Source organism: Hypanus sabinus, chromosome 2 (assembly GCF_030144855.1).
Source record: "Hypanus sabinus isolate sHypSab1 chromosome 2, sHypSab1.hap1, whole genome shotgun sequence".
Classification (NCBI taxonomy): domain Eukaryota; kingdom Metazoa; phylum Chordata; class Chondrichthyes; order Myliobatiformes; family Dasyatidae; genus Hypanus; species Hypanus sabinus.
In genome coordinates this window covers 196,742,778-196,769,098 of record NC_082707.1, presented here as the reverse complement: position 1 = coordinate 196,769,098, position 26,321 = coordinate 196,742,778, and the positions used below count along the sequence as shown (strand labels likewise).

At 39.5% G+C, this 26,321-nt stretch overlaps 1 protein-coding gene across 7 annotated transcripts in view; it reads right to left on the bottom strand.

Annotated features, from left to right (window-relative positions):
* setd3 (SET domain containing 3, actin histidine methyltransferase) overlaps positions 1–26,321 on the bottom strand; it is a 167,679-nt gene that overhangs the window by 115,216 nt on the left and 26,142 nt on the right. For all 7 annotated transcript variants that reach the window (XM_059962375.1, XM_059962352.1, XM_059962356.1 and 4 more), the window contains exons 4-6: positions 24,197–24,345; positions 11,342–11,414; positions 7,014–7,270 (exon numbers count right to left, since the gene is read on the bottom strand). In XM_059962375.1, the coding sequence (XP_059818358.1) occupies positions 7,014–7,270; positions 11,342–11,414; positions 24,197–24,345 (479 nt within the window). The remainder of the gene's footprint in view (positions 1–7,013; positions 7,271–11,341; positions 11,415–24,196; positions 24,346–26,321) is intronic.

The window sequence follows — 26,321 nt, the reverse complement described above, 5'->3', positions numbered from 1 at the left end:
CACACAATAATGATGAATGAATCAAGTGTCACTGAATTTCATTTCCCTCTCCACAGATGCTGCCTCACCTGCTAAATATTTACAGCACCTGCTGCCTTCATTTGACAAAATCTACTCCGAACTCTTCTCCAAGTAGGGACTTCCCACCTGAACATGTAGGTAGTTTTTCCAAACAGTATGTCAATCCATCAAGCACTCTTAGCCCTAACTTTAACTGTCAATCATGAAATCAAAATAAGTTTACTGCATTAAAAGGTTGTCTCAAAAATCCTGTACATGTTCATCAGAAAGAAAATGAGCCTTCCAGTACTGGAAACTAACCTGGACAAGTTGACATTTTATACTAGTTCAGAGTTGAAAGCAAATTTATTATCAAGGTACATATGTCACCATACAGTATACTACCCTGAGGGCATGTATGAGGTGTCCATAGAGGGTTGACTTCTCTGGTGAAGGGAGTCGTCATGTCAATTCTGGGCAACTCACTCTCCTTTGGTCCCCACCCGACACTCAGTGCTCACCTGTGGCTCCAAGTAGCTGTTTGCGTGCAACAGCGGCCTCACCCTGGTACACTGCTTCGATACGCAGGCTAAACCAGGTGAGGGAAGCTGGTGGGCTCGTATCCTGGTGGGACAGGGACATGCCTGTCCTAACATGTGAAGTCAGCTCCAGCAGACTGAGCACATGAGATCTACAGTGAGATCCAACTGCCAAGATGGCAGTACTGCAATGCTTTCCGGAGAGCAAAGGGCATGACAAGGCCCAGAAGACATTGTGCTCATCCACTGCAACCAAGGAAGACTCCAGTTTGAGTCACTTGTTTGTACCACTGGGCCCGGACTTCCGAGGCCCCAGTGCAGTGGCTTTTTAAACTTTGAAACTCTCCTGCATAGGTTTCCTGTCATCTCTGAACTCTGTGGACAACCACCACTAACCCAAGATTCGCTTTTTTGTGGGAGTTCACAGTGACTACAAAGAAACACAATAGTAAATGAAAAACACACACAAAGATGAACAAATACCTAATTGCAAAAGACAATACACTGCACAAATGCAAAGAGAAAAGAAAAACAAAATAGTGATAAATAAGCAATAGAGTACGCAAGTTGTCAAGTTCTGAAGAGTGAATCTATAGGCAGAATGATAGGTTGACCATCCAAAGTAGGATCATTGTTATTGACTTTTCTCTTGTTCTTCTCAATTCTACTGTAAGGGTCAACAGAAGAGTTCTTTGTGGACTGATTTCTCAAGATCTGTGAGACACTGAGTGCCAGGTATCAATGAAGTATGGAATCTACCTTCTTTATACTAACAAATTGCCAGTGGTTGCATGAGAGCTACGTTTGGATATAAACATCACTTTATTAATGGAAAAAACATGTTGAGGCTTCTTGCAGCTTTAAGAGGATTCCCTGTATGCCAGCCTTCAGCATGATTATGCAGAGCATCTATAGAACTTGACTTCATTATTGCTTCATTAATTGGTCTTGCAAAGTCCATAATAGTGCACAAACTAGTTAATTGAATTAGATAATATGGGATTCAGGTGAGTTCACTGTTGGCTTGCTGGAAATTACAACTCTAATTGTGTTATATACTGAAATACTTGCAAGCACTGAAGGCAGAAATGGAAACAGGCCAATGAATCCCTTGAGCCTTGAAACACAAAATGTAAAAATATAGATGTCTGTCAGTTGACCTCAACTGCTTTATGTGCTTATGATTTCCCCATGCAATCCTGTCTAAAAATGGAGAAAGTGGAACAATATCTAGTATTGCAAAATAGTGACTAAGCAATCAAATTCTAGGTATTATGGGGAGAAACCAACTAGTTTCTGCAGTAATTAGCTACATCAGAAAACGAAACCAAACATGTTGTATCAATTATATACAAATGCTTTCTAATTTTCCCCACTGTCATTGTGTTAATTATACAATCTTTCTCAATTTAATTCTGTTGTAGATGCCTTCCGATTTTTAAATGGTTTCAGTGGCTCCAAGAGCAGAGTGAATGAGTGTGAGTGTGATTTTAATTGTAAGACAAAAGTATCCCTTTGTGACCTGAACCAGATATTGATGTCTTTCGTGTGCGCACTTCAATTTCTCAGAATATGGAATAAGCAGGGATTAGTGAGAAAGGGCTGCAACAAATGAGTGAATTGTTATACTTCACCACGAAATGATCTCAGAAACAGCAGTTGTGATCAAATTCCATTAATCCAATCAATCAGCACAACTTAACCTTGCAAAATAACGAATATGTCACTCTCACTGCAGCAATGGATCATTTTAATTGACCTAGGCATCGTGACTTCCAACTGTCCTCCAGTTGTGCTACTTCTTTGTCTTTTCAGGCATAGTGCTTCCTCATTTACAAACCTGCCTGCATCCTTCTGTGTCTTTAAACAGCAGGAGATAAGACACCTGAACAGTATATTGCAGAACAGGGCAATATAATAGGCAGAAACTGTTTACCAGTCATTGAAGGCAGGAGATCATGTACTCAGAGGTCATAGTTAATGTTAAAAATTTACCTGCCTAGTCCCTCAAAATTCTTATCCATTGATTAACTAGTGGGGGAAAAAACAACAGGAAATCTGCAGATCCTGGAAATCCAAGCAACATACAGGAAAATGCTGGAGGAACTCAGCAGGCCAGGCAGCACGTATGGGAAAAAAAAGTACAGTCGACTTTTCAGGCAGAGACCCTTAAATAGATTTTTTTTTAATTGTGGGAGGAGTGTAGGACTGTTGAGGGAAGGGGCGAGTCATAGTGAATGAGAGAAAAATTCCATAAGTGTCTGCAAGGGAGAAGAGTTATAATTTTACTTTAAGTACTAATATTTTATTTGTATGATATTATTACAATTACTTTCTAGTTCTGATGAAGAGTCACTGATCTGAAACGTTTCTTTCCACAGATGCTGTCTGACTTGCTGAGATTTGAGGTGGCATGATAGTTGGTTAGCACAACACTTTACAGTACCAGTGACATGGGTTCAATTCCCGCTACTGCCTATAAGGAGTTTGTACATTCTTCCCATGACCGCATGGGTTTCCTCTAGGTGCTCTGGTTTCCTCTCACAGTCTAAAGATGCCCCAGTTGGTAGGTTAACTGGTTATTATAAATTGTCGCATGATTAGACTAGGGTTAAATCTGGGGTTGCTGGGTCATTCAGCAGGAAGGGGTGGAGGGGCCTATTCCACGCTCTATCCCAATAAATAAATATATAAATAAAATTTCCACAGCGTTTTCTGTTACTTCAGATTTCCAGCAGGTACAGTTTTTGTTTGTTTATACCTTATTAATCCTTTTGTTAGGATTAACCCACTGAGGAAAATAGCTTCCCTATATTAATTAATCTTTTAATGTATCATTTAAATCATCCACAGCTCACCCTGAATTCAAAAGTATATTACACAGTTTTCACAATTTGACATCTGTGAATGTGACAAAATAGAACAGTAGGAGACTTCTATTTAATGAAATAATACCTGCTTGTTCTGGATTTCCCCAAGAGCTAAAATAGCATCTTAGTATTTATCCTTTCAAATCCAATGAGGGTTGAACATATTTTTTGGAACAACATCTCTAATTTTCCAAACTTCAATGAGCACGGGTCAACCCTGCTCAAAGGTACAGTATCAATCTGAAATTAATCTGCATTTGTGCTTCTTTTAAGCCTATTCCCAAACCCAGATGCAATGAGGTCAGTGAAGATTCTGTTTAAATGAAGTACTAGTTTTACATTCCAACCTTTGGGATACAATAGTTAGCATTTCAGTAGTCTTTCCAATTACTTCTTGCATTTGCTGCTACTCAATTTTCGCTAATCTCTTATACTACATGAACATTGCCAAAAGACCAGCATTTATTGCAGATCTCTGAATGCCTTAGTAAGGACGGGCAGCAACACTTTGCCACAATTATTCTCAACACTGGTGCTCCACAGGTTGCATCCTCAGCCCCTGACTTACAACCGATACACTCACGGCTAAGTGATTAAATTCTGCTCTAACTCCACCTAAAAGTTTGAAGTGATACCACCATAGTGGCTCATAACTCAAATAAAAATGAGTTGGATTACGTGAAAAGAGCCTTGTCATGACAAAAACTTTTCCCTTAATGTCAGCAAAACAAAAGAGTTGCTTTTTGAATTCCAGAAAGGGGCAGTGCGCATGTTCCTATCTACATCAGCTATGCTGAGCTTGAGGGGTTTGAGAACTTCAAGGTCCCAAGAGTGTAAATTACTTGTTCTGGCCCCATAATATTAACCATGTAACAATTACAGCACGGAAACAGGCCATCTCGGCCCTTCTAGTCCGTGCCAAATGCTTACTCTCACCTCATCCCACCTACCTGCACTCAGCCCATAACCCCCCATTCCTTTCCTGTACAGATACCTATCCAATTTTTTTAAAAAAATGACAAACACCATATTAAACACCAAAACCATCGTCTCCATTTCCTCAGGATGCTAAAATCCATTGGCATGTCCCCCAACCAATTTTTAAAATCCATGCACCATAGAGAGCATCTTATACAGATGATATGGATGCAACTGTTCTGCCCATAACTAGAAGAAACTGCAGAGAGTTGTGGACTGAGCTCAGCACATCATGGAAACCTGCCTCCTGTCAATGGCCTCAGTCTGTACTTCGCTGCCTCAGCAAAGCAGTCAGCATAATCTGACACCACCCACTCAGAAATTTCCTCTTCTTTCCGCTCCCATCAAAAACTGAAACCACCAGGCTCCAGGACAGCTTCTATCCTGCTGTTACAAGACCACTGAAAGCAACCCTGGTATGATCAGATGGACTTTAGACCTTAAAAATCTACCTCATTATGATCTTACACTTTATTGCTGACCTGCAAAAGGGTCTCGGCCCGAAACATCGAGTGTACTTTTTCCTGTAGATGCTGCCTGGCCTGCTGCATTCCACCAGCATTTTGTGTGTATTGCCTGTACTTTCTCTGTAGTTGTTATACTTTATTCTACATTGTTATTGTTTTTCCCTTGGACTGTGTAATGAATTGATTTGTATGTACAGTAAGCAAGGGAAGTCCTCACTGTACCTTGGTACATGTTAAAGTAATAAACCGTTTCTAAGCCACTGCACAGGTCAGTTGAAATTCAGCCACATTGCTGTATCTCTGAAATCATTTAAGCCAAACTGAGTACAGACCACAGATTTGGACCTTCGCTGTTTCTAGCTTTTCTCCATTTATAATATACGCTCACCTGTTCAATACAAGTTTAGTTTCTGACCTCACATTTGCTCACAATGAACATAATTTCAAGTTTATCGTTACCTGACTATACGTGTGTACAATCAAATGAAACAATGTTCCTCCAGACCATGGTGCACCCACAATACATATCGCAAAATATAAAACAAAATATTACCACAAATAAGTTAATGATTGTAATTTAAAGTGTGTAGCGTAGATAAACAGTAAACAGCTTGCTGTCCTCATCATGAGATCTCAGTGGTGGCAGGGCCCTGTCTAGCAGTCCTAGTCCTGATGCTCCTCTATCTTCTTCCTGATGGCAGTATGTCAAGAAGATTCTGGGATAGATGGTAGGGATCCTCAACAATGTTTCAATAAGTGTCACAAATAGGGAGGAGAGAGACCCCAGTGACCCTCAGCAGTTTTTATTACCCTCTATAGGGTCTCGTGGTCTGATGCCTTGCAGCCTCCGTACCACGCAATGATGTAGCCAGGCAGGACCCTCTTGACGGTGTTCCTGTAGGAAGTTGATGGAATGGGGGTGTGGAGCCTTGTACACCTCAATCTCCTCAAAGGGTGGACAATGCTGTGCCTCTTAGATTTTTGTTATAATTTTGAGTTTCAATCTGCTGGACTTATATTACTAATACACTGTCATTTAGCAAACCTGAACACCAGGCGCCCTACTCAAGCCACTAATATCATGGAAGTCTCAGAACAGACCTACTCTAAATCTGCTCATCGATACTCTCTGCTTCCTATTAAACAGCAATAGTTCACCAGGCAAAGTGATTCAATTGGAATTCTGCAAAGGCAAAATCATGAAACATGGCCAAAATAAAAAAAATTATACAGGTTAGATGGCAATTATCGTCTCTGAACCACAGTCAAATTTTACCAGAGTTCCTCAATAATCCTTGCAATGGACAGAAATGCAATTACAAACGACACAGGAACATACTAGGTCAGTGGTGCTCAGCATGGGGCAAGGGGTCTAAGAGACTTTACAAAAGGGAAGAGAGTTGATTCACAAAAATTAAAATGAAAAAGTAAACATGGAGTCAACAATCTGGCTACTCCACTTGGACATCTACGGTTCACAAACTTTTCTAACTGTAAATACAGACTGCATGTGAAAAATAGCTCTTGAAATGGCCACCAGCTGACTGTTGAAAGAGAGATCTTCTTCAGATAAATTCAGATTATCTTCACATTAGCCACTACTGATTGGTATCATGCAGCATCCTTCAGCAATTTGCAAAAACTACTGCAAACTGTCAGCTGAGCAGACAAGGTCATTGGCTGCAGGCTACCATCACTGCAGGACTTGCATGTGTCCAGGACAAAGAAACAGGCAGAGAAAGATCACTGGGAACACTGCCCACCTGCAAACTGCCTTTTCCAAAAGCTCCCGTCTGAAAACTGCTATGAGGCTATTAAAACAAAAGCTTCACCATCTTAAAAGTTTCTTCCTCCAGGCAGTTAATCTGATCCACCATTCTAGTTAGTCACCCCACCTCCCTCTTTCAATTGCCTTAGTTACTGCACTGTAAACACGTTAAGCAACTTCTTATAAATGCTATTTACATTGTATTTATATATTTATACATATTTTATTCTATATTCATACTTTAACTTCTAACTTTTTTATATAATTCTTTATCATTGTTGAATGTTGTTTTTGGTTGTATACTGCACTCTGATCAACACACCTGATTAATATGCCAAATAAAGTTCTTCCTTGATGAACATTTAAATAATGCTATACAAGCTCAACTTACCTGGATGAGTTTATAAAAATACGCATATTGGCGAGCTGTGTTTTTATACTGACTAAAGACATCATGGATGGCTTGTGTTGACTGAAGGTAACGTACTTCTTCCTCTTCGAAGTATAAAGGGGTATGATACTCCATAGGTAAAGTCTTAATGTAGGGCAACCAGAAGGAATCAGGATTCAATCGTTCACAAAGCAGGTGAAATGCTAGAGTGATATTTCCCATGGCTTGCAGAATCCGATCCTGGGAATACACTGGTCCTAGACATCAAGTAAAGTAAAAAGTTCAGGCTGGTTTCAATTCTCTATTAAGAAAGCCATTACCTAACCTCCAAGATTTCCCCCATAAGACATAAGAGTAAAATTAGGTCATTCAGTCCATCAAGTTTGCTCCGCTATTCCATTATGGCTGATTCATTAACCACTTCAGCCCCATTCAGCTGCCTTCTCCCAGAAACCTTCGACGCCCTGACTAATCAAAAACCTATCAGCATCTATACTTTAAAATACACCCAATGACTTGGCCTCCACAGCCATCTGTGGTAATGAATTTCACAGATTAACCACCCTCTGACCCCTGCAGGGGTTTCCAAGCACGGAACAAACAAGAGAAAATCTGCAAATGCTGGAAATCCGAGCAACACACACAAAATGCTGGAGGAACATCAACTATTCTCTTTTCCTAGATGCTGCCTGGCCTGCTGAGTTCCTCCAGCATTTTGTGTGTGTGTTTCCAAGTGGGGGCCCACGGAACCCTTGTTTAATAGTATCCGCCCATGGTATGAAACAGGTTGGGAACTCCTGGACTAAAGAAATTATCACTGGGGAAAAATATGTAGAAAGCTAGTTTATTTTTAAAAATTTAGGTGCTGCAGTCTGAGCATGACGTGTGTTAGAAACCATTAAGAGTATGAAAGTTTAGAGGGATGTTTCAGTTCCGCATTACCCATCAATAAGATGTACTCAAGTCTCAATTTAAGAAATCATTTCTTAGAAGGAAAACAAAATTGGTTTCAGAATCCTAAAGAGCTTTATTTACAGTATTTCCAACTGCATCATCATCTCATACACAGGAATTGCAAAGCACATGACCACAAGTCCCTAGAAAGGATTGCTGAGAGGATTACAGTGGCTCTTTCACCCATCCAAGATATTTATTAGGAAAACTGCGTATGCAAAGTCTTTATCATTGTCAATGATTCCTCCCAATATACCACAATTTCTTACCTCTAACATCAAGTAGGAGGAATCATAGAATTAGGACAAGGACTGTTTGGACTAGAAACAGCTTCTTCCCCCAGGCTATGAAACCACTCATCTTCCTGCTACTACCCATGTCTCATCATGTATGAAGCACCAATAGCGTTACACTGTTTACTTCTTAAATTGCATTGTAAATGCAACTTAAAGGCGGTGTCATTCTTTGGGACGGCATGTTAGCATAGTGGTTAGCACAAAGCTTTACAGTACCAGCGAACCCTGTTCAATTCCCACTGCAACTTGTAAGGAGTTTGTCTGTTCTCTCTGTGACTGTGTGGGTTTCCTCCCACAGTCCTGAGAGATACCAGCTTATAGATTAACTGGTCATTGTAAATTGTCCTGTGATTAGGTTAGGATTATATTGAGGGTCTGCTGGGCAACGTGGTTCGAAGGGTCGGAGGAGCCTATTTCTAAGGTTCATCTCAATAAGTAAATAAGTTATCTGGAATGGTTTCAGTTTCTTGGGCTTGAGAGTAGGTTGACAGCTTTCAGGCAGTGTGGGTGGGGTTGTTATGCAAGAGGAATTCAGGGATACTGGTGAATGAAATGATGGTCTAGCCATTTAAATTTCTATTATATATCAAAAAGGCCTGCTTCACATTTCAATAAATGGGGCAGCATATGCTGTTCTTTACTGATTTAACTATTTGAGTTCCACTCTCATTTTTATTTCTGCAATGTTATCAATACTGCGGCCTTTCAGCAGGAGTTACAATTCTGAATGGAAGGGTCAGTCTTCTCAGTGTTTATTCCCAGAGTGGATCTACTCTCTGACAACTGAAAAAACTTTATCCATGGAGGACACTTGAGACCTCACCCAACTAATTCAGTAAAACCAAAAAGATTTACCTTTTTAAAATCTCTAGTGAAAAGGAAAAAAAACACAATTATTCAGTCAATAAACATTAATTTATGGCATCTAAAAGTGAATTGAATAGGCACTAGAGGGAAAATGATTTATAGGGCTATGGAGTAAGAAGTGGAAATCCTCTACTGGTTGTTTTCCTAAACTTGGAGCTGGCACAGATTTGACAGGTTGAATGACTGATAATATACACAATTTTAGAGCTGCGGGGGTAAATGTAATTCCACATAATAGTTTCAATAGGGTTAAAATAATAAAATACCAAAGTAAAATTTTAGAGAATTACACACTCGTCAGAACAGCTATGGAAATCTAGCTGATGCCAATAATTTAATTTTAAAATCCATAACATTAAATTTTCTACACGAGTGAAATTAACACAGTTCATCTTTATTTACACACAAATGCTACAAAAACCCAAGGGGAATGCAGGCAGGTGTTTAAATTTGGAATTTTAAAAACTACTGCAGGAGCTGAAAGGGTTATGGAGGGCTATGTTCCAGGTGCAGATCTATGGAACGAGGCAGATTAATGTTTTGGCGCAGACCAGATGTGCCAAAGGGCCTGTTTCTGTGCCGTAGTGAAACCTGGCTTTCAAAGATGCTTTAACTGATTGATGCCTCAATGTTAGCTACTTCATGAAAACTACTTTCAACAAATTTCAAAGATGAGCTTATATTTAGATAACATCAGATGTAGTTGGAATACCTTTGAAGTATTCTCACCTAGTAATGCAAATGCTGTTGTGCAGGAAAATATGGTCTATCAATTGGGGTATGGGAAGTTTCTACAAACAACACATGAATTGCCTTTGCTAAGAACAATATTGCCATGGCATAGCTCTTTAAACAAGATTTTACAATGGTATTCTCACCCACCCTGGCTAAGACACCCCAAATTAGCTTTAAGCATAGGAGGAATGCCTGGAACTTGAATGCAAGAGCCATCTTTCTCCTAATACATAAAGTCTTTTGGATTCACCAAGTCAAAAGCCAACCAACAAGTACCTATATGCACTAATCCTATTTATTCTCATTTATTCCCAGATGGTCCAGTTTCTTCCCATGTCCCATGACTCCAAGGGAAATGGAGCACCCAGGGTAAACCCCACAAGAACATTCAAACTCCATACAGTCAGCAAGATACAAAAGCCTGAAAGCACATACCACCAGGCTCAAGAACACAACTTCTATGCCACTGTTATGAAACTACTGAAATGTTGTCTAGTACAATAAGATTGTTGCGTGACTTTACCATCTACCACATTATGTCACTGCACCTTACTGTTGCACTGCACTGAACTCTCTCTGACACCTCCTTCTGCATTATGTTATTGCTTTCCTTTGTACTACCTCAATGCACTGTTGCAATGAAACGATCTGTATGGATGGCATGCAAGACAAAGTTTTATTCTGTAACTTGGTGCACATGACAATAACCCTCAAGCAAGATTGAACAAGTTAGTGGTGCATTGGAATGGCCTATGGTGGAACAGACCTGGAAAGCTATTACACAGCAACATCAACTTAATAAACACCAACTAATCTGCGTGAAGTGCTGACATTGGAGAGGGTTCAAAGGTGGGTCAGGAAAAAAAGATTTTGGGAAAGGCTTGTCACACGAGGTGCGTTTGATGGCTCTGGGCCTGTACTCACTAGAATTGAGAAGACTGAAGGGTGAACTCATTGAAACCCATCGAATATTGAAAGTCCTAGAGACAGTGGATGTGGAAAGGATGTTTCTTATGAGGGTGGGATCCCAAAAGCAGAGAATGCAGCTTCAGAATAAAGGGGTGTCCTTTTAGAACAGAGAGGAGTCGGAATTTCTTTAGCCAGAGACTAGGGAATTTGTGGAATTCATTGCTACGGTCGACTGTGGATGCCAAGTCTTTAGGTATACTTAAGGCAAAGGTTGATTAGTCAGAGCATGAATGGATACAGGAAGAAGGCAGGAGATTAGGTCTAGGAGGGAAAATGGACCAGCCATGATGAAATGGCAGATCAGATTCAATGAGCCAAATAGTCTAATTCTGCTCTGAAATCTTATGGTCTAATCTCTCACCTGACCAACCAAGATAGAGGGTAGAGGCAAAATCTCTTGGACTAACTTCCAATTGATACGTACTTCAAAAATGACTAAACATCTGAAAAGAGTGAATCACAGGTAATCATAGGAAAATTTATTTACATTAGTAAATTATGACCTACCTAGTACAGAATTTTTAGCAGATTCAACAGTCATCAGCATTTTCCGAGGGATCCACAGAAAAAGTTCTTCTGCCTGAAAACAAAGAATCACGTCACCATGGTTGTACTGATAAATGTACAAGTAAATCGCTAATCATGTTATACTACCTACAGTCAACAAATCAAAAGCTCAAAATAGAAGCAAAACTAAAAGCATATCATAGCAAGCATATGCAATTAATTCTTACCAAAAGCATAAGCTTTTAGCAACAACTACAATCATGCTTTTGCATATCTTTGGAAAATAGAAGTGTGGCACTAAATTGCTGCTTTCACCAACTGTCACCTTCAATATGTGACAGGAGCAAATCCATTCTAACTGCTTTCAAAGTCTAGCTGGAATAGTAGAGGAAAGCAAATTCCTATTTTACATACAACTGTTTTTCATTTCGTGTGATACGGCTTTCTATTAATAACAAATAGGTGCTGCCTTACTCAGCATTTATATAGTGCTGGTTTTGACAACCAGACTTTGACTTCTCTAGGCAAGTTTGCTAATTTGATGTGTTACATGATAACCACTGGAACCTGCAGTGCTCCACCATGTCGCCATTTTAGGATGTGAGAGATAGATCGGCAGGTTGAGTCGCAACAACAACCTCCAACTCAACAACAGCAAGGTCATGGAACCTGAAGTTCACAGTGGGAAGGGGAAAATCAAGAAAACACACACCAACCCTCATTGCAGTGCTAAGGGTCAACATCTTAGAGCAGCTATCCTGGGACTAACACAGTGATGCAATCATGAAGAAGGAATGACAACAGCTCTACGTCATTAGAAGTTTGAGATTGTCAAAGACTCTTGCAAATGCCAATAGTTGTATGGTCAAGGGTATTCTGTCAGGTTACATCACAGCCTGGTGTGCACATGATCACAAAAGACTACAGAGGGTTGTAGACACAGCCAGTTCCATCATGGGCACAAATCTCCTTGTTATGTTTTGTAACTCCAGAAACTAACTGAAAGAAAAACACAGAAACTGGGATGGTGCTCTAATCAATTGTCTTTTAGTGAGGTGCTCACATTAAACAGTGGCATGACATATGCCCTTCACACATTTTCTTACATATAACACATGATGAATTCTGTAAACAAAGAATGTTTTATTAAACAATATATTTACAATATTACTCAAATATTAAATACACTACACTCCCCAAGATCAAGACAGTGGAATCCATCACCAAGGACCCTCACCATCCAGATGTGCCCTTTACTTGTTACTACCATGGGGGAGGAAGTACAGAAGGCTGCAGATACATTGTCAATAATCTAGAAACAGCTCCTGCCATCAAATTTATGAAAAGTCCATCAACACTACCTATTCATTCCATTTTTGTTTGCACAGTTTTGTAATTTATAGTAATTTTGTGCTTGCCCCGTTCTGCATCTGCAAAACAACACATTTTATGTCATATAAGACAATGTTAATAAATCTGATTCATATTCTGAGTTTCCCCCATAACTCAGAAACAAAGTCTGTTATTCAAATAAAAGAAAATGATTTAGTACCTGTGAGCCAAGATTTCATCTGGCACTTCTCAAATACAAGGGTTCATCTTCAGTAACATCAACTACTTTGCCTGAGCCATGCACAATCAGATCCAACCAGAAGCATAATCGAAAATTGGAACCCAAATTCACCACTCCAGAAAAGCAAATTGAAAGAGGGCACAATGCATGACAAGGAGTTGTTGAGGTTTGAGCTTATAGGATCAAGTATGTTCAAAAGGGAAATCCAAGAATCTTAGCCAATATTAGTACTCTTTTCTTATCACTGTGTAATGCTCTGTTCAGGTTTTTGGGGATCAACATCGCCAAGGAGCTCTCTTGGTCCATCAACACAACCTCGATAGTAGGGCAAGTGCTTAAGAAGAGCTAATCTGCCCCAAAAATTGCAGGCAATTCATTTTATTTATTTATTTATTAAATCAATATTTATCTATTTTCTCTTCATTGAATAACTACAGCATAATACAGGCCCTTTGGCCCACAATGCTGTGCTCAAAAGGCCAAGCCTTTTCTCCTTGGACCTGACAGAAGTGTATTAGATGATGAGAGGCATTGATTGTGTGGATAGTCAGAGGGTTTTTCCCAGGGCTGAAATGGCTAACTCGAGAGGGTACAGTTCTAAGGTGCTTGGATGTAGGTACAGAGATGTCAGGGATGAGTTGTTTTTTCGCACACGCAGAGAGTGGTGAGTGCGTGGAATGGGCTGCCAGCGACGGTAGTGGAGGCGGATATGATAGGGTCTTTTAAGAGAGTCCTGGATAGGTACATGGAACTTAGAAAAATAGAGGGCTATGGGTAATCCTAGGAAATTTCTAAAGTAAGTACATGTTCGGCACAGCACTGTGGGTCATAGGGCCTGTATTGTGCTGTAGTTATTCTATGAATAAATAAATATCAATAAAAATTTGCCAGCAATTTTTGGGGCAGATTAGCTCTCCTGAAGCACTTGCCCTACTATCGAGGTTGTGCTGATGGACCAAGAGAGCTCCTTGGCGATGTTGATCCCCAAAAACTTGAACACAGCATTTCACAGTGATAAGTGATGGAGAGCACACTAACACATGGAATGAGTGTGGTATTTCAGCTGCAGCACTACAGATCACAAAGCCTCCAATGGGTGATTTGGATAGCTCAGCACATCATTGGGACTCAACTAACGGACCAGAAGATAATCTACACCTCTCGGTGCCTACAGGGCACTCGTAACATCATTAAGGACCCATTCCATCCTGGACTCTGTCTGTACAATCTCCTGCCATCTGGTAGGAGATACAGAAACATCTTAGCCAAGACAGCAAGTCTGAAAAACAGCTTCTCCCAAGGACCATTGTGCAGCTGAGTAACGTTAAACCCCGGCTTGCCAATGGCCTTCTAGATTTATGGACTAGTGAAGTCACTTGTTGCATGTAAATATGGGAATTTCTTTCAAATTAAGCCTTACTGCATGCATTGGAAATATTGGTATCGCACAGACTTGTGCTACAGAGGTAGCACTGCAGTTTCGTTGTCCTGAGTAATGACAATAAAGTTCTGTTGTATTCTACCTCAGCCTAAAGTCGTTTTAAACAAACACAGTAGTTAGGTCAATTATCATTTGATTTGTCAGAACGGGCAGGAAGAGAAAAGATTTGTTATAAAACATAGAGCAGTACAGCACATGAACAGGCCATTCAGCCCACAACGTTACACTGAACCAGCTAAAAAGCAAATCAAAAACACCCAAACACTAATCCCCCCAATTTCATTACAACCGTGTGCCTATGCAAATATCTCTTAAAAGCCTCTAATATATTTGCCTCTACCACCATACCAGGCATCCACTTATCTGACTAAAACACTTACCTATCACATCCCCTTTGAATCTACCCCCTCTCACCTTCAATGTGTGCCCTGTAGTATTAGATATTTCAACCCTGGGAAACAGATACTCTCTGTCCACTATCAAAGCCTCTCAAAATCCTGTAAATCTCTATCAGATCTCTCCTCAGCCTCCGGCACTCCAGAGAAAAGAACCCAAGTTTATCGGCCACTTGTGATAGCACATGCCCTCTAAACCAGGCAGCATCCTGGTAACCTCTTATGCATCAGCTCTAAAGGCTTCCTATAGTGGGCAACCAGAACTGTATGCAATACTCCAGATGTGGCCTAACCAGAGCTTTATAAAGTTGCAACATAACCTCTTGACTTTTGAACTCAATGCCTCAACAAATAAAAGCAAGCATTCTGTAAGCCTTCTTAAACATCTTATTGACCTGTGTAGCCACTTTCAAAGAGATAAGAACTTGGACCCCAAGATCTCTCTGCTCAGCGATGCTGTTCAGGATTTTGCCCAACCAAGGTGCAACACCTCACATTTATCTGGGTTAAACTCCAGTTGCCATTTCTCTGTCCATATCTGCAACTGATCTAAATCATGCTGCATTCTTTGCCAGTCTTTTACACCAACCACAGCTCCACCAATCTTCATATCATCCGCAAACTTACTTACCCACCCATCTACATTTTCATCCAAGTCATTTATATACATTACAAACAGCAGAGGTCCCAGCACAGAACCCTGCAGAACTCCATTAATTACAGACCTCCAACTCGAATAAGTCCCTTCCACCACTACACTAGTCTTCCATGTGCAAGTCAGTTCTGAATCCAAACAGCCAATTCTCGGTAGATCCCATGCATCTGAATCTTCTGGATTGGCCGTCCATGAGGGACTTTATCAAACACCTTACTAAAATCCATTTAGATAACATCCACTGCCTTATCCTCATCAATCTCTCTTGCCACCTTGTCAAAAAGCTCAATCAAGTTGGTAAGGCACAATCTGGCATGCACAAAGCCATGCTGCATCTCCCCATTTAGGCCATAGTTTCCAAATGCTCATATATCCTATCTCTAGGATGTTTCCCTACAACTGACACAAGTCTATAGTTCCCTGGATTTTAGCTTGTTCCCTTCTTAAAATAGAGGCATAACATTAGCCACTCGCCAGTCCTCTGGGACCTCGTCTGTGGCTAGAGAGGCCATGAAGATACTGGTCAAGGGCCCAGCAAGCTTGTCTCTTACCCCCCTTCAATAACATGGGGTAAATCACATCATACATTGGGGGCTTATCCACCTTAATAGCCATTAGGAGGCCCAATACTTCCTCCTCCTTCACCTCTAAATGTCCTAATATAATTGTATATTCAACAATTATCTCCTTTTTCTCTATGTCCTTTTCCTTGGTAAATACTGAAGCAAAGTACTCATTAAGTATCTCACTGATATTCTCCCCATCCAAGCAAATGTTCCCCCACTTTATTCTTGAGTGGTCCACCCCTCTCCCTAGTTATCCGCTTGATGCATGTATAGAATGCCTTGGGATTCACCTTAAAGAATTTTCAAGGACCCTCCTGGCTTCCTAATTCCCTTTTTCAGTTCTTTTTCGGCTTCTTTATACACCTCATGTGCTTTGTTTGATCCTAACTTCCAAAGCTTTACATACTTTTCCTTTTTGACAAAATTTATCACCTCTCTGGACATCCAAGGTACTCTAATTTTTCCATCCGGGTCCTTTTTAAACAGGAACATACCTTTCCTTTACTCTGTGCAATTGATCTTTAAATACCCTCTACATGTTTGCTATGGCCTTGCCAGAGAAAGAAGAGTTCCCAATTAATGTTTCTTAGTTCCTTGCCAATGCCCTCATAATTTGCCCTACTCTGATTTAAAATTCTCCCAAAAGGAGAATCTACCCTTATCTATAGCTATCCTGAAAGTTGAGGAGTTGTGGTCACTGTTCTCCAACTGTTCATCCACTAAAAGGTCAGTCACCCGGCCAGGCCCATTATCTAACACCAGGTCCTCTTGTTGGACTGCACACATATTGATTTAAGAAACCTTCCTGGATACACTTAAGAAACTCTGTCTCATGCACTAAGGTGATCCCAGTTTATATTAGGGAAGTTGAAATCCCCCATGACAACAACCCAATTATTTTTCCATACTTCCTTAATGTGATTACATATCTGTTCCACAATGTCCTGATGATTATTAGGGGGTCTGCAGTACAATCCCATCAGTGTGGTTGCACCCTTCCTATTCCTGAGTTCTATCCAAATGGGACTCAGTGTCTGACCCCTCCACTATGTCTCCCGAGTACAGCTGTGATATTGATCCTGATTAGTGGTGCAACTCCACCCCCGCCCGCATGTTCTACGTCTCCCTATGTCTTTTCAAAAGCTTTGAAAACCTGGTACATTAACCACCCATTCCTGCCACTCTCTCAACCAAGTTTCAGTAATAGCTACAGTATCCTAGTTCCACGTACTCATCCATGCTCGAAGTTCATTATCCTTACCAATAACATTCATAGCATTAAAATATACACACTTCAAACTATCCGATCCAACATACCTGTTATTTCAACTTTTCCTTTCAACACTTTCCCTGACATGCAACTTCCGGTCTGATCCTTCCCTTAATGACCTGGTGCTCCGGTTTCCAGTCCCCTGCAAAACTAGTTTAAACTCCCCTGAGTAGCATCAGCAAACCTCGCAGCCAGGATATTGGCTCCCTTCCAGTTCAGGTGTAACTCAACCCTCCTGTGCTGATCACTCCTTCCCCAGAAAATTTTCAATCATCTAAGAACTTGAAACCTTGCCCCTTGCACCATTTCCTCAGCCACTCATGCATCTCTGCTACTGCCCTATTCCTATATACACCAGCCCGTGGCAGAGGGAGTAATCCAGAGTAATTACTTACACTGCCTTTCTGCCTTGTTAACAAATATCAAGCAGAACACATTGTGACTGTAGGAACACGCACGAAATGCTGGAGGAACTCAACAGGCCAGGCAGCATTTATGGAGAAAAGGTACAGTTGACATTTCAGGCCAAGACTGTGGTCCTGTCAAAGGGTCTTGGCCTGAAATGCCAACTGTACTTCCCCCCGCCCCCCCCCCCCCCAGATGCTGCCTGGCCTGCTGAGTTCCTCCAGCATTTTGTGTGTGTTGCTTGGATTTCCAACATCTGCAGATTTTCTCTTGTTTGTGTTGTGACTGTAGGAGTTGGCTTGATTATACATTTCTGACTGGCTAATTCACTATGCAACATGTTTGAACATGTATTCATTCATACAAGTAATGGATTGCTTGACATTTGGTTCATGTGAAAATATTTTACCAAATTTGTAAACTAGTCCAGTCGATTGTTCTTCGCTAGCTCAACCAAGGGAGGACATGAACTCTCAGCAGTAAGTTACAAAATTAAATTTAAACAGTCCAATCAGAAACTTTGGATCAGGAGCAGATACAGGACCCACACTCTGTTTTAGGAACAGCTTCTTCCTCCCTGCTATCAGATTTCTCAACAGTCCATAAACACTATCTCTCTATTCCTGTTCTGCACTATGTACTTATGTATGCATTTTATTTTGCAGTAATATATGTCTTACACTGCAATGCTGCCACAAAACAAATTTCATGACATATGTCAATGATAATGAGCCAGATTCTGATTTCAGTTAAAATATCCACACCTTTCAATTCTTCCCAACACCTACACACCAAGATGTATTTAAAAACCAATTTTCACAACTTTGAAGGATGAAAAAGAACTTTTATGAAAAAATGAGAGAAAGAAAAACTATTCACTTTTCAGATGACTACCATTTCATCAGAGACAAATGAGAAAAGGCCATTGACCTGATGAATTATAAACACAGGGGATTCTGCAGGTGCTGGAAATCTGCTTCAATTTTGCAAGTTGGCCCTATTTTCCTTCTGTCCTCAGCTGCCGCATGTCTTGAGTACATCTAACATTTTCTTCTTTTATTCTTAGACTTCTGCCAGCAATCGGAATAGATTACTTACAAGAGCAAAATATTAGACTGTGACGTTATGCAAATTATAGTACTGTTAAGTAATATCATGGTGACAAAGGTATATTTCAAGGAATTAAAGGAGATGTGCAGTACAATGTTTTTCTTTTGGTGGGTGCCTGAAATGCACTGCCAGGGGTAGCAGTTAAAGAGACTCTTAGGTACATTGTGCAAGCAGGAGGAATAAGTAAGACTAGGTATTTAATTTTCACCTGCGTATTACTTCCCCCGGTCCTCTACTCCTTCCCTTTCTCCTATTGCCCACTCTCCTCTCCTATCAGATCCTTTCTTGTTTGGCTCTTGACCTTTCCCACTCACCTGGCTTCACCTATCACGTTCCAGCTAGACTCTTTCCCCTCCCCCTACCTTTTTATTCTGGCAAATTCCCCTTTCCTTTTCGGTCATGAAGAAGGGTCTTGTCCCGAAACATTGACTGTTTACTCTTTCCCCAGGGATGCTGCCTGACCCGAGTTCCTTCAGCATTCTCTGTGTTGCTAGGCATTTGTTAGCTCAGCACAAGCGTGTGAGATGTAGGACCTGTTTTTGCACTGTACTGTTTAAAGTTTTAAAGCATGTAACGAAATTTTAGCAATGTGACACAAACAAGAGAAATCTGCGGGTGCTGGAAATCAAAGTAACACACACAAAATGCTGGAGGAACTCAGCAGGCCAGGCAGCATTTAGGAAAAGAGCAAACAGCTGACATTTTGGGCCAAGAGCATTCATCAGGGCATTTTAACATTTTGAGGCTTCTTTTATATATATAAAATGCAGCATCCCTGTCTAAAATACCACAGGAGAGAAAATGTGCATAATTTATATTTAAAAAGTTGCCTGTCAGGTAAAGAAGTACAAATCAGAAAGATGAAACATAAATTAATTTTGCTCTCACACCACCAGCTTAAGGAAATAATCCTTATATAGTTGAAATTGATTGAAAAAATGGGAATTATATGAGAACGTTTGTAAGGAATTAACTTTGGTCACATTAAGTTGAGTAATGTTTTGTTTTGGAAGATGAGGTATCGTTGCGCATTAAACACAAATGTTCCATTTTACTGCAAAGAAGATCCAACCTTTAAGAGACTCAGATTTACTTGCTGCTAAATAAAGACTGGCTGAGATCACTGTATGTATGCACAGTGTCAAATTGCAGCATCAGAATACCTACCATTTTAAGATAGCTGTGCATGTGTAAAATTAGCTGGAATGCAGGGTATGTGGGTAGTCAATGGATTAAACAAATATATGTGTTAAAGCTGTGGACCACAAAATAAAGCAGAAGACTAATGCAAACATTACTTATTGCTCACCTTATTTTTAAATTGTTAGGCTACAATAGGCGCCGAATTCTAGGATTAAAAAAGCTATCACAGATAAGCACATGCACACTGCTGAGACACTGCAATAACTTGTAAGGAAATGTCATGTGCACTCTCAGTTCATAAGGCAGACTGCAAGGGCTAAAATCAGATAAAAATACAGGAAATGAGCTTTGAGGTTCACTAAAATCTTGCGAAAAATCAGTACTAATGGAAAGAACTGAGATGTACATGAAAAGATGAACACAAAACATTTTGTGACCCAAGATTTTGTCATAGTATCACTTTGCTTGCAAATGTTTTTTCATATCCATCTCATCCCTTCACTGACAGAATTTAATCCTTTTTTTAAAATCTAGGTTTGGTTTGGTCATTGCCTCTTTAGTTTTCAAATTTAGCGATACAGTGTGAAGTCGGCCCTTCAAGTTGCACAACCCCAGCAACCCCTGACAACTCCAATTTATAGCCGGAGTGAGCTGGTTTCAACACCAGACACTTTTATTCTGGTGAACATCAATGCTGCAATTTCTCCACTGTGCATTTAATGATAGATTTTCATTTTACAGGATTTATGATTAGATACGTTCATGGGATATAAACTGAGTATCTGAAAAGGAACAAAAATCGTGAACATTGTTTCCAAGGATATAACAGATTTTTAATTGATTCAAATCTCTAGATAGTGCTAGAGACTCTGAAACTGTAGTGGCCATCTGAAATAGATTACTACTCCGAAATCTCACAAAATTTAAAGTCACTAATTTAAATCGTTTCAATGCACATAACTGTTTCTATAGATTGAGAAGGTATATAAATTAGTGGCAAAAAAAATCTTCAGATAGAAAAGATTGAAAGGTCTTTGATTTGAAACACTCACTGCTTCTAATTCCACTGATGCTGTCCGAGAGAGATAAAAAGTAACAAAATAATGATTTCACTTTCTATCTATCTAAAATCAAATATTAACTCAAGCAGCAATAATATTTTCTATGTATTTATCAATTGTTTATCTCGATAAATTCATAGAAAAGGAGTCAATGTTAATGAAGTCATAATAACCTTTATTATAAACACTTTGACCAACTACGAAAACAAATCTATCTCCATCTCTCTCTCTCTCTTATTAAACTAATTGATTCTTAATCTGGCTCAACTCGTTAAGCAAATGACAGAAGGAGGAACATACAAGGTCTTAAATAAACTGGATTTGAAAAACATTTAACTATTTCAATACTGAGCAGGTAATTTTAATGTCTAGCCCTTTACTATTTTTCCCTAAAAGACTGGTATCTCTCTCCAGATCATCTACAAAACTGCAAATATCTTATCACTACATTATTTTCTCTCCTAATATCCACGGATGCCTTCCATGTCCCATCTTCATATTCTTCATAAACCAACTTCATGATCACAGTGAATGGCGGTGCTGGCTAGTAGGGCCGAATGGCCTACTCCTGCACCTACTATCTATTGTCAAACAGGTGCTCATCTTCAACAAATTCTCACGGTGTAAATAATGTCAATTTATTTTACAACAGTTTACACCAGTGGAGAGAGGACTCTAATTTTAATTTTCATCCTTCGGCCCTCTTTATCCGTGAGGAATTGGTTCCGGGATCCTCTGCAGAAAACGCGGATACTCAAGTCGGTGGACTTCAGGACCCAGCGGAGCTCTGAAGCTTATTTAACCTGTCTCAGTGCAGTGGACTTTAGGACCCGGCAGAGCTCGGGACCCGCCGCCCGCAGCGTTTCTGCTCTGGAAAGCGATCATGATTGAAAATAAAGCGGAAATAATAAAGTGATCGGAAAGAGGTGAAACACCATCGGTCATTGGAAAAGCGTTAGGCTACAGCCGGTCAACGATTGGAACAATTTTAAAGGATAAAGTGAGAATAATGGAGCATGTGAAGGCCCTGCCCCAATGAAAGCTGCAATTATTACTAAGCAATGCAGTGGTTTAATTATTGAAATACGTATGTTTCTTAAGTGTTTTATATGCATAGAAAGGTAAAATATATACTATCTATTAAGACAAATGTTTGACTTACTGATGCTAAATAATACCGGATGTACCTGTTCTGACTTAGAGAACTTCTGGTTTGCTTTTCGATTCCCGATCCACAGTAACCTATGCACATCCTCCCGCATACTTTAAATCATTGCTAGATTACTTATAATACCTAATACAATGTAAATTCTATGTACGTAGTTGTTATACTGTATTGTTTAGGGAATAATGACAAGAAAAAAAGTCTGTACATGCTCAAACAACAAGTGCTGGAGAGAGAACTTCTGGGTTTTTCTGATCCGCGGTTGGCTGAATCCACACGTGCAGAACCCGCGGATAAGGAGGGCCGTACTTCTGCTGGCAGACAGTAAGAGTCCAACTAACAGCTGAATATGGGGAGAAAGTTATGTTCTGTCATTTGTCTGATGCACCTGCAAATTCTACTCAGCTGGTTTCTGCTGGATTATTGCAGATTATCATTGTGACTGCAGTATTGATTCCAAATTACTGCTAAGCAAGCTCTCCTTTACCTTCAAAGATCTATAGAATGCTGGTTTATAATTTAAAGAACGGTGAAACCACTGCTCCCTCTAAGCTACGCAGTAACTACAACGCTCTTGCGCACATAACTTTTGTTAAAATGCAGCTAGAATGTTTTTAATACAATTTCAAAATCATGCTAATATAATTCTGAAATCTGTATTAATATAATCAACCTTTACTGTAAAATATTTTAGAGCTTCACCGTATTTACATGGCCAGTATTTCAAGTTACAACACTGTTACAAATTGTAACAACAAACACAGAACAGAAGTTGGTAGCTCACTGTCAATAAACCAGTGGCCTGCTGGATGCCAACATTGTCTAGTCAAAATGTTTTACTTTTGCCATTATGCCTGTCAGTTGGTTTAACTGCTTGACATCATTTGCCTCTGTTGTGGGTTGTTAGATGTGTTTGTTGTGAAAAATTCTATTTCTGACTTTTTTTTTAGGTAGGTAATCTTTCAAAAAAAATCATAATATAAATTATTAGATCAACAAAAAAAAACATTTGAAATACCACACTGTTTACAGCCCATGTAAAAGTTTCCTGTTCAGGACAATGGTCGGTCTGTGCAGCTGTAAAAACAAAAGTTAGTGGGATTGTTGGGTGAAGCAGTTCATCAAGGTGTTTTCCTCCTGTATATGCATTGGAACCATGTGTATGGAAAATGAATATGATGCTACTATATGCAATAGGACTGCCAGTAGACACATAAAATATTCCATGCATATAGACAATGATGCTCCATATTAATAGATGAATCTTTTATTTAAAAGGCCATTGTTCCAATAACTGAAAGATTTTAATGACTTGATTTTTTTTAAATGGGTGCAGTTGCATCATACACTTAGTGGCCACCTAATTAGACACATCAATATTTTCTACTGCTCGAGCCCATCCATTTCAAGGTTCAATGTCGTGTGCATTCAGAGATGCTCTCCTGTACACCACTATTGTAATGTGCAGTTACTTCCATTTCTGTTGCCTCTGACCTCTCTCATTAACAAGGCGTTTTCCTCCATGGAACTACCACTCACTGGATTTTTTTTTTGCATCACATGTAAACTCCAGAGACTGTTGTGCATAAAAACCGCAAGAGATCAGCAGTTCCTGACACTCAAACCTCAACATCTGGCACCAATAATCATTCCACGGTCAAAAAAATTCACTTAGTTCACATTTCTTCTCCATTCTGATGTTTGGTTTGAACAAAAACTGAATCCCTTGACCATGTCTGCAGACTTTTATGCACTGAGTTGCTGTCTTATGACTAGCTGATTAGATGTTTGCATTAATGAGCAGATGTATAGGTATACTTAATATAGTGGCCACTGAGTGTACATCAGAGCCTCGTTTACTATAAAGTACCATAACTGAAGTTGGAGCTGCCTTTGAAAGCATGACAGATGTCATTACAATCTAATGTTGTTATGAGCAGGTGTGAAATAACTACAGCCATTTCAAAACTAAATGACAACACATGTTAGCAAAGACACTAAAGTCTGCAGGCAAAACCGCTGCACGGATAGGATAGCATATGAAGGAGGTTTTTTTAAAAAAAAGGCAAACCTTAATGTCTTTAGTTGCCTTTAAACCATAACCCTCTTCTGGGAAATAAGTGATTTCAAAACCTTCAGTTGAGGCTCCACAGTCAGCTGCCCACTGCAGTAGTTCATCAAAGTGGTGTTCTCTGTGCCCATCAAAGATAACCGATAAACCTAAATTATCACAAACCACAAAGTAACTTAAAATAATAATAATTAAGCAAAGGGAAAGCTTATTAATGAGAAAAACAGCAAGATAAAAACAAAACTCATCTGGTAATAGGCATTGAAAAAAAAAGTTATAAAAAGGATCATGTAGCTTTGCACAGTGCACACTGCACAGTGACAAGTTTGCACAAGAGTTACAATATACACAATCCATAAGAATTTTGTGCATCATATTCAATTAACTGAATGCTGGTCATGCTGCATCATCTGATGGGAGAAGCACACCAATTATGCCCTGAATGGCCAACCGTTTACTTTGAGGCGATCATCGCAGTTCCTAGATTGTTCAGTCTGAGAAAACAGAAGGCCTTGCAGGATGGTTACAGTTATAATGTTTCAAAGAAATTGGCTCTCATTCTTCAAGTTCACAAGACCATAGCTCCAGTTCTTTAAGCCCAATCAATTCGATTTAAGAATTTCTTGTGAGACACTGTATCAAAAGCCTTCTGAAAATCCAAATACACCACACCAACTGGTTAATCCCCATCTAAGGTATTACCTACAACCTCAACGACCAGAAGGTTGCTAATCATGACTTACTTTCATAAATCCATGCTGATTTGCTAAGTACTATGATTTTCTAAATGCAATGTTTATTATTTCCTTAATATATTAAACCACATTTTTGCTACACGTCTTGCTAACTATAATTGCCTACTTTCTCTCTACTTCTTTTCTCCATTCTCATCTTCCAATCTGAGGAAAATGTGCTAGAATTAATAAAATTTTTGGATGATGATAACCTGTACATCTACCACAGACCTAGGATACAGGTTATCAGAACCTAGAGGGCTATTACACTTCCATTAACTTCTTCAATAGCTTTCTGCTGATGCTTTTTAAGTAGCTTATTCATTCTGCAATTGCAATTTTCCATTATTTGCAGATGTGATGAGAGGTACTGAACATTTGCACATTTCTATTTCCACAATGCAGAACTTCTCATCTCAGACCTCAGGAGACACACATTAACTTCAGCTAATTTTTCCTCACTTTTTATATACATCTATTCCCCTCCCCAACAAACCTTGACTACTGTCATGTTGTATTTTCCCCATTTCTGCTCAAATGCTTTAATCTGCCATTCTGATTTGAGATTTTGCCAATATTCAGACATTGCTCTTTTATTTGACAATTATTTGTTTTATTTAGATGCAAGACTCCCAGTTTCATTTCTAAGTAAATTATATAAAATTAAATGGAATTATGATCACCATTTACTAAGTGCATCTTAGTGAATCATCACTTAACACCTTCTTAAACCAGGTTATTCCTTAATTTGTTCTTCAAAAATACTGATCCAGAAAATCATTTCTTATACATGATGGTGCATTTTTCCTCCAGTGTGTTAATATTACTTTGATTTGTTCAGCCTTTATGTAGATTTCAATCCCCCTAAAACACCATACAGTATTACCATTGTTATATGCACCTCTTAAATGTTTGATTTATACTATGCCCTGCATTGCAACTGTTTGGGGGTCTATGGACAACTCTCACCAAACTTCTCCACCCCTCAAAAATAGATGAAATTACATTTTCATCAGCCAGAATCACAGCTGACAAACTCTTGCAATTCATGCACCGACTGAAATTTGACTATACAGAATGTTCTGATCCAACCTAACAAAACGCAGTCAATGAAAGGACGGAAGTTAGAGGATGTACATTGGAACAAGTGCACTATACTAAAATGTTATTCAATTTACAAACACTTGCCAGGTAAGTTCCTAGTCTTGTTCACGACAAGCAGTATAGCTCCAATACAGTTATAACCACTTTCATACTACACTCATTTAGCATCAGAATGTTGGTAGAGGTCATGTGTGAGGTTATTAAACAGTACCCAACGCACTTACTAACAACCTTACAGTTGATGCTCATTCTGTGTTCTACTAATATTATTTAGGTCCAAGGATCAT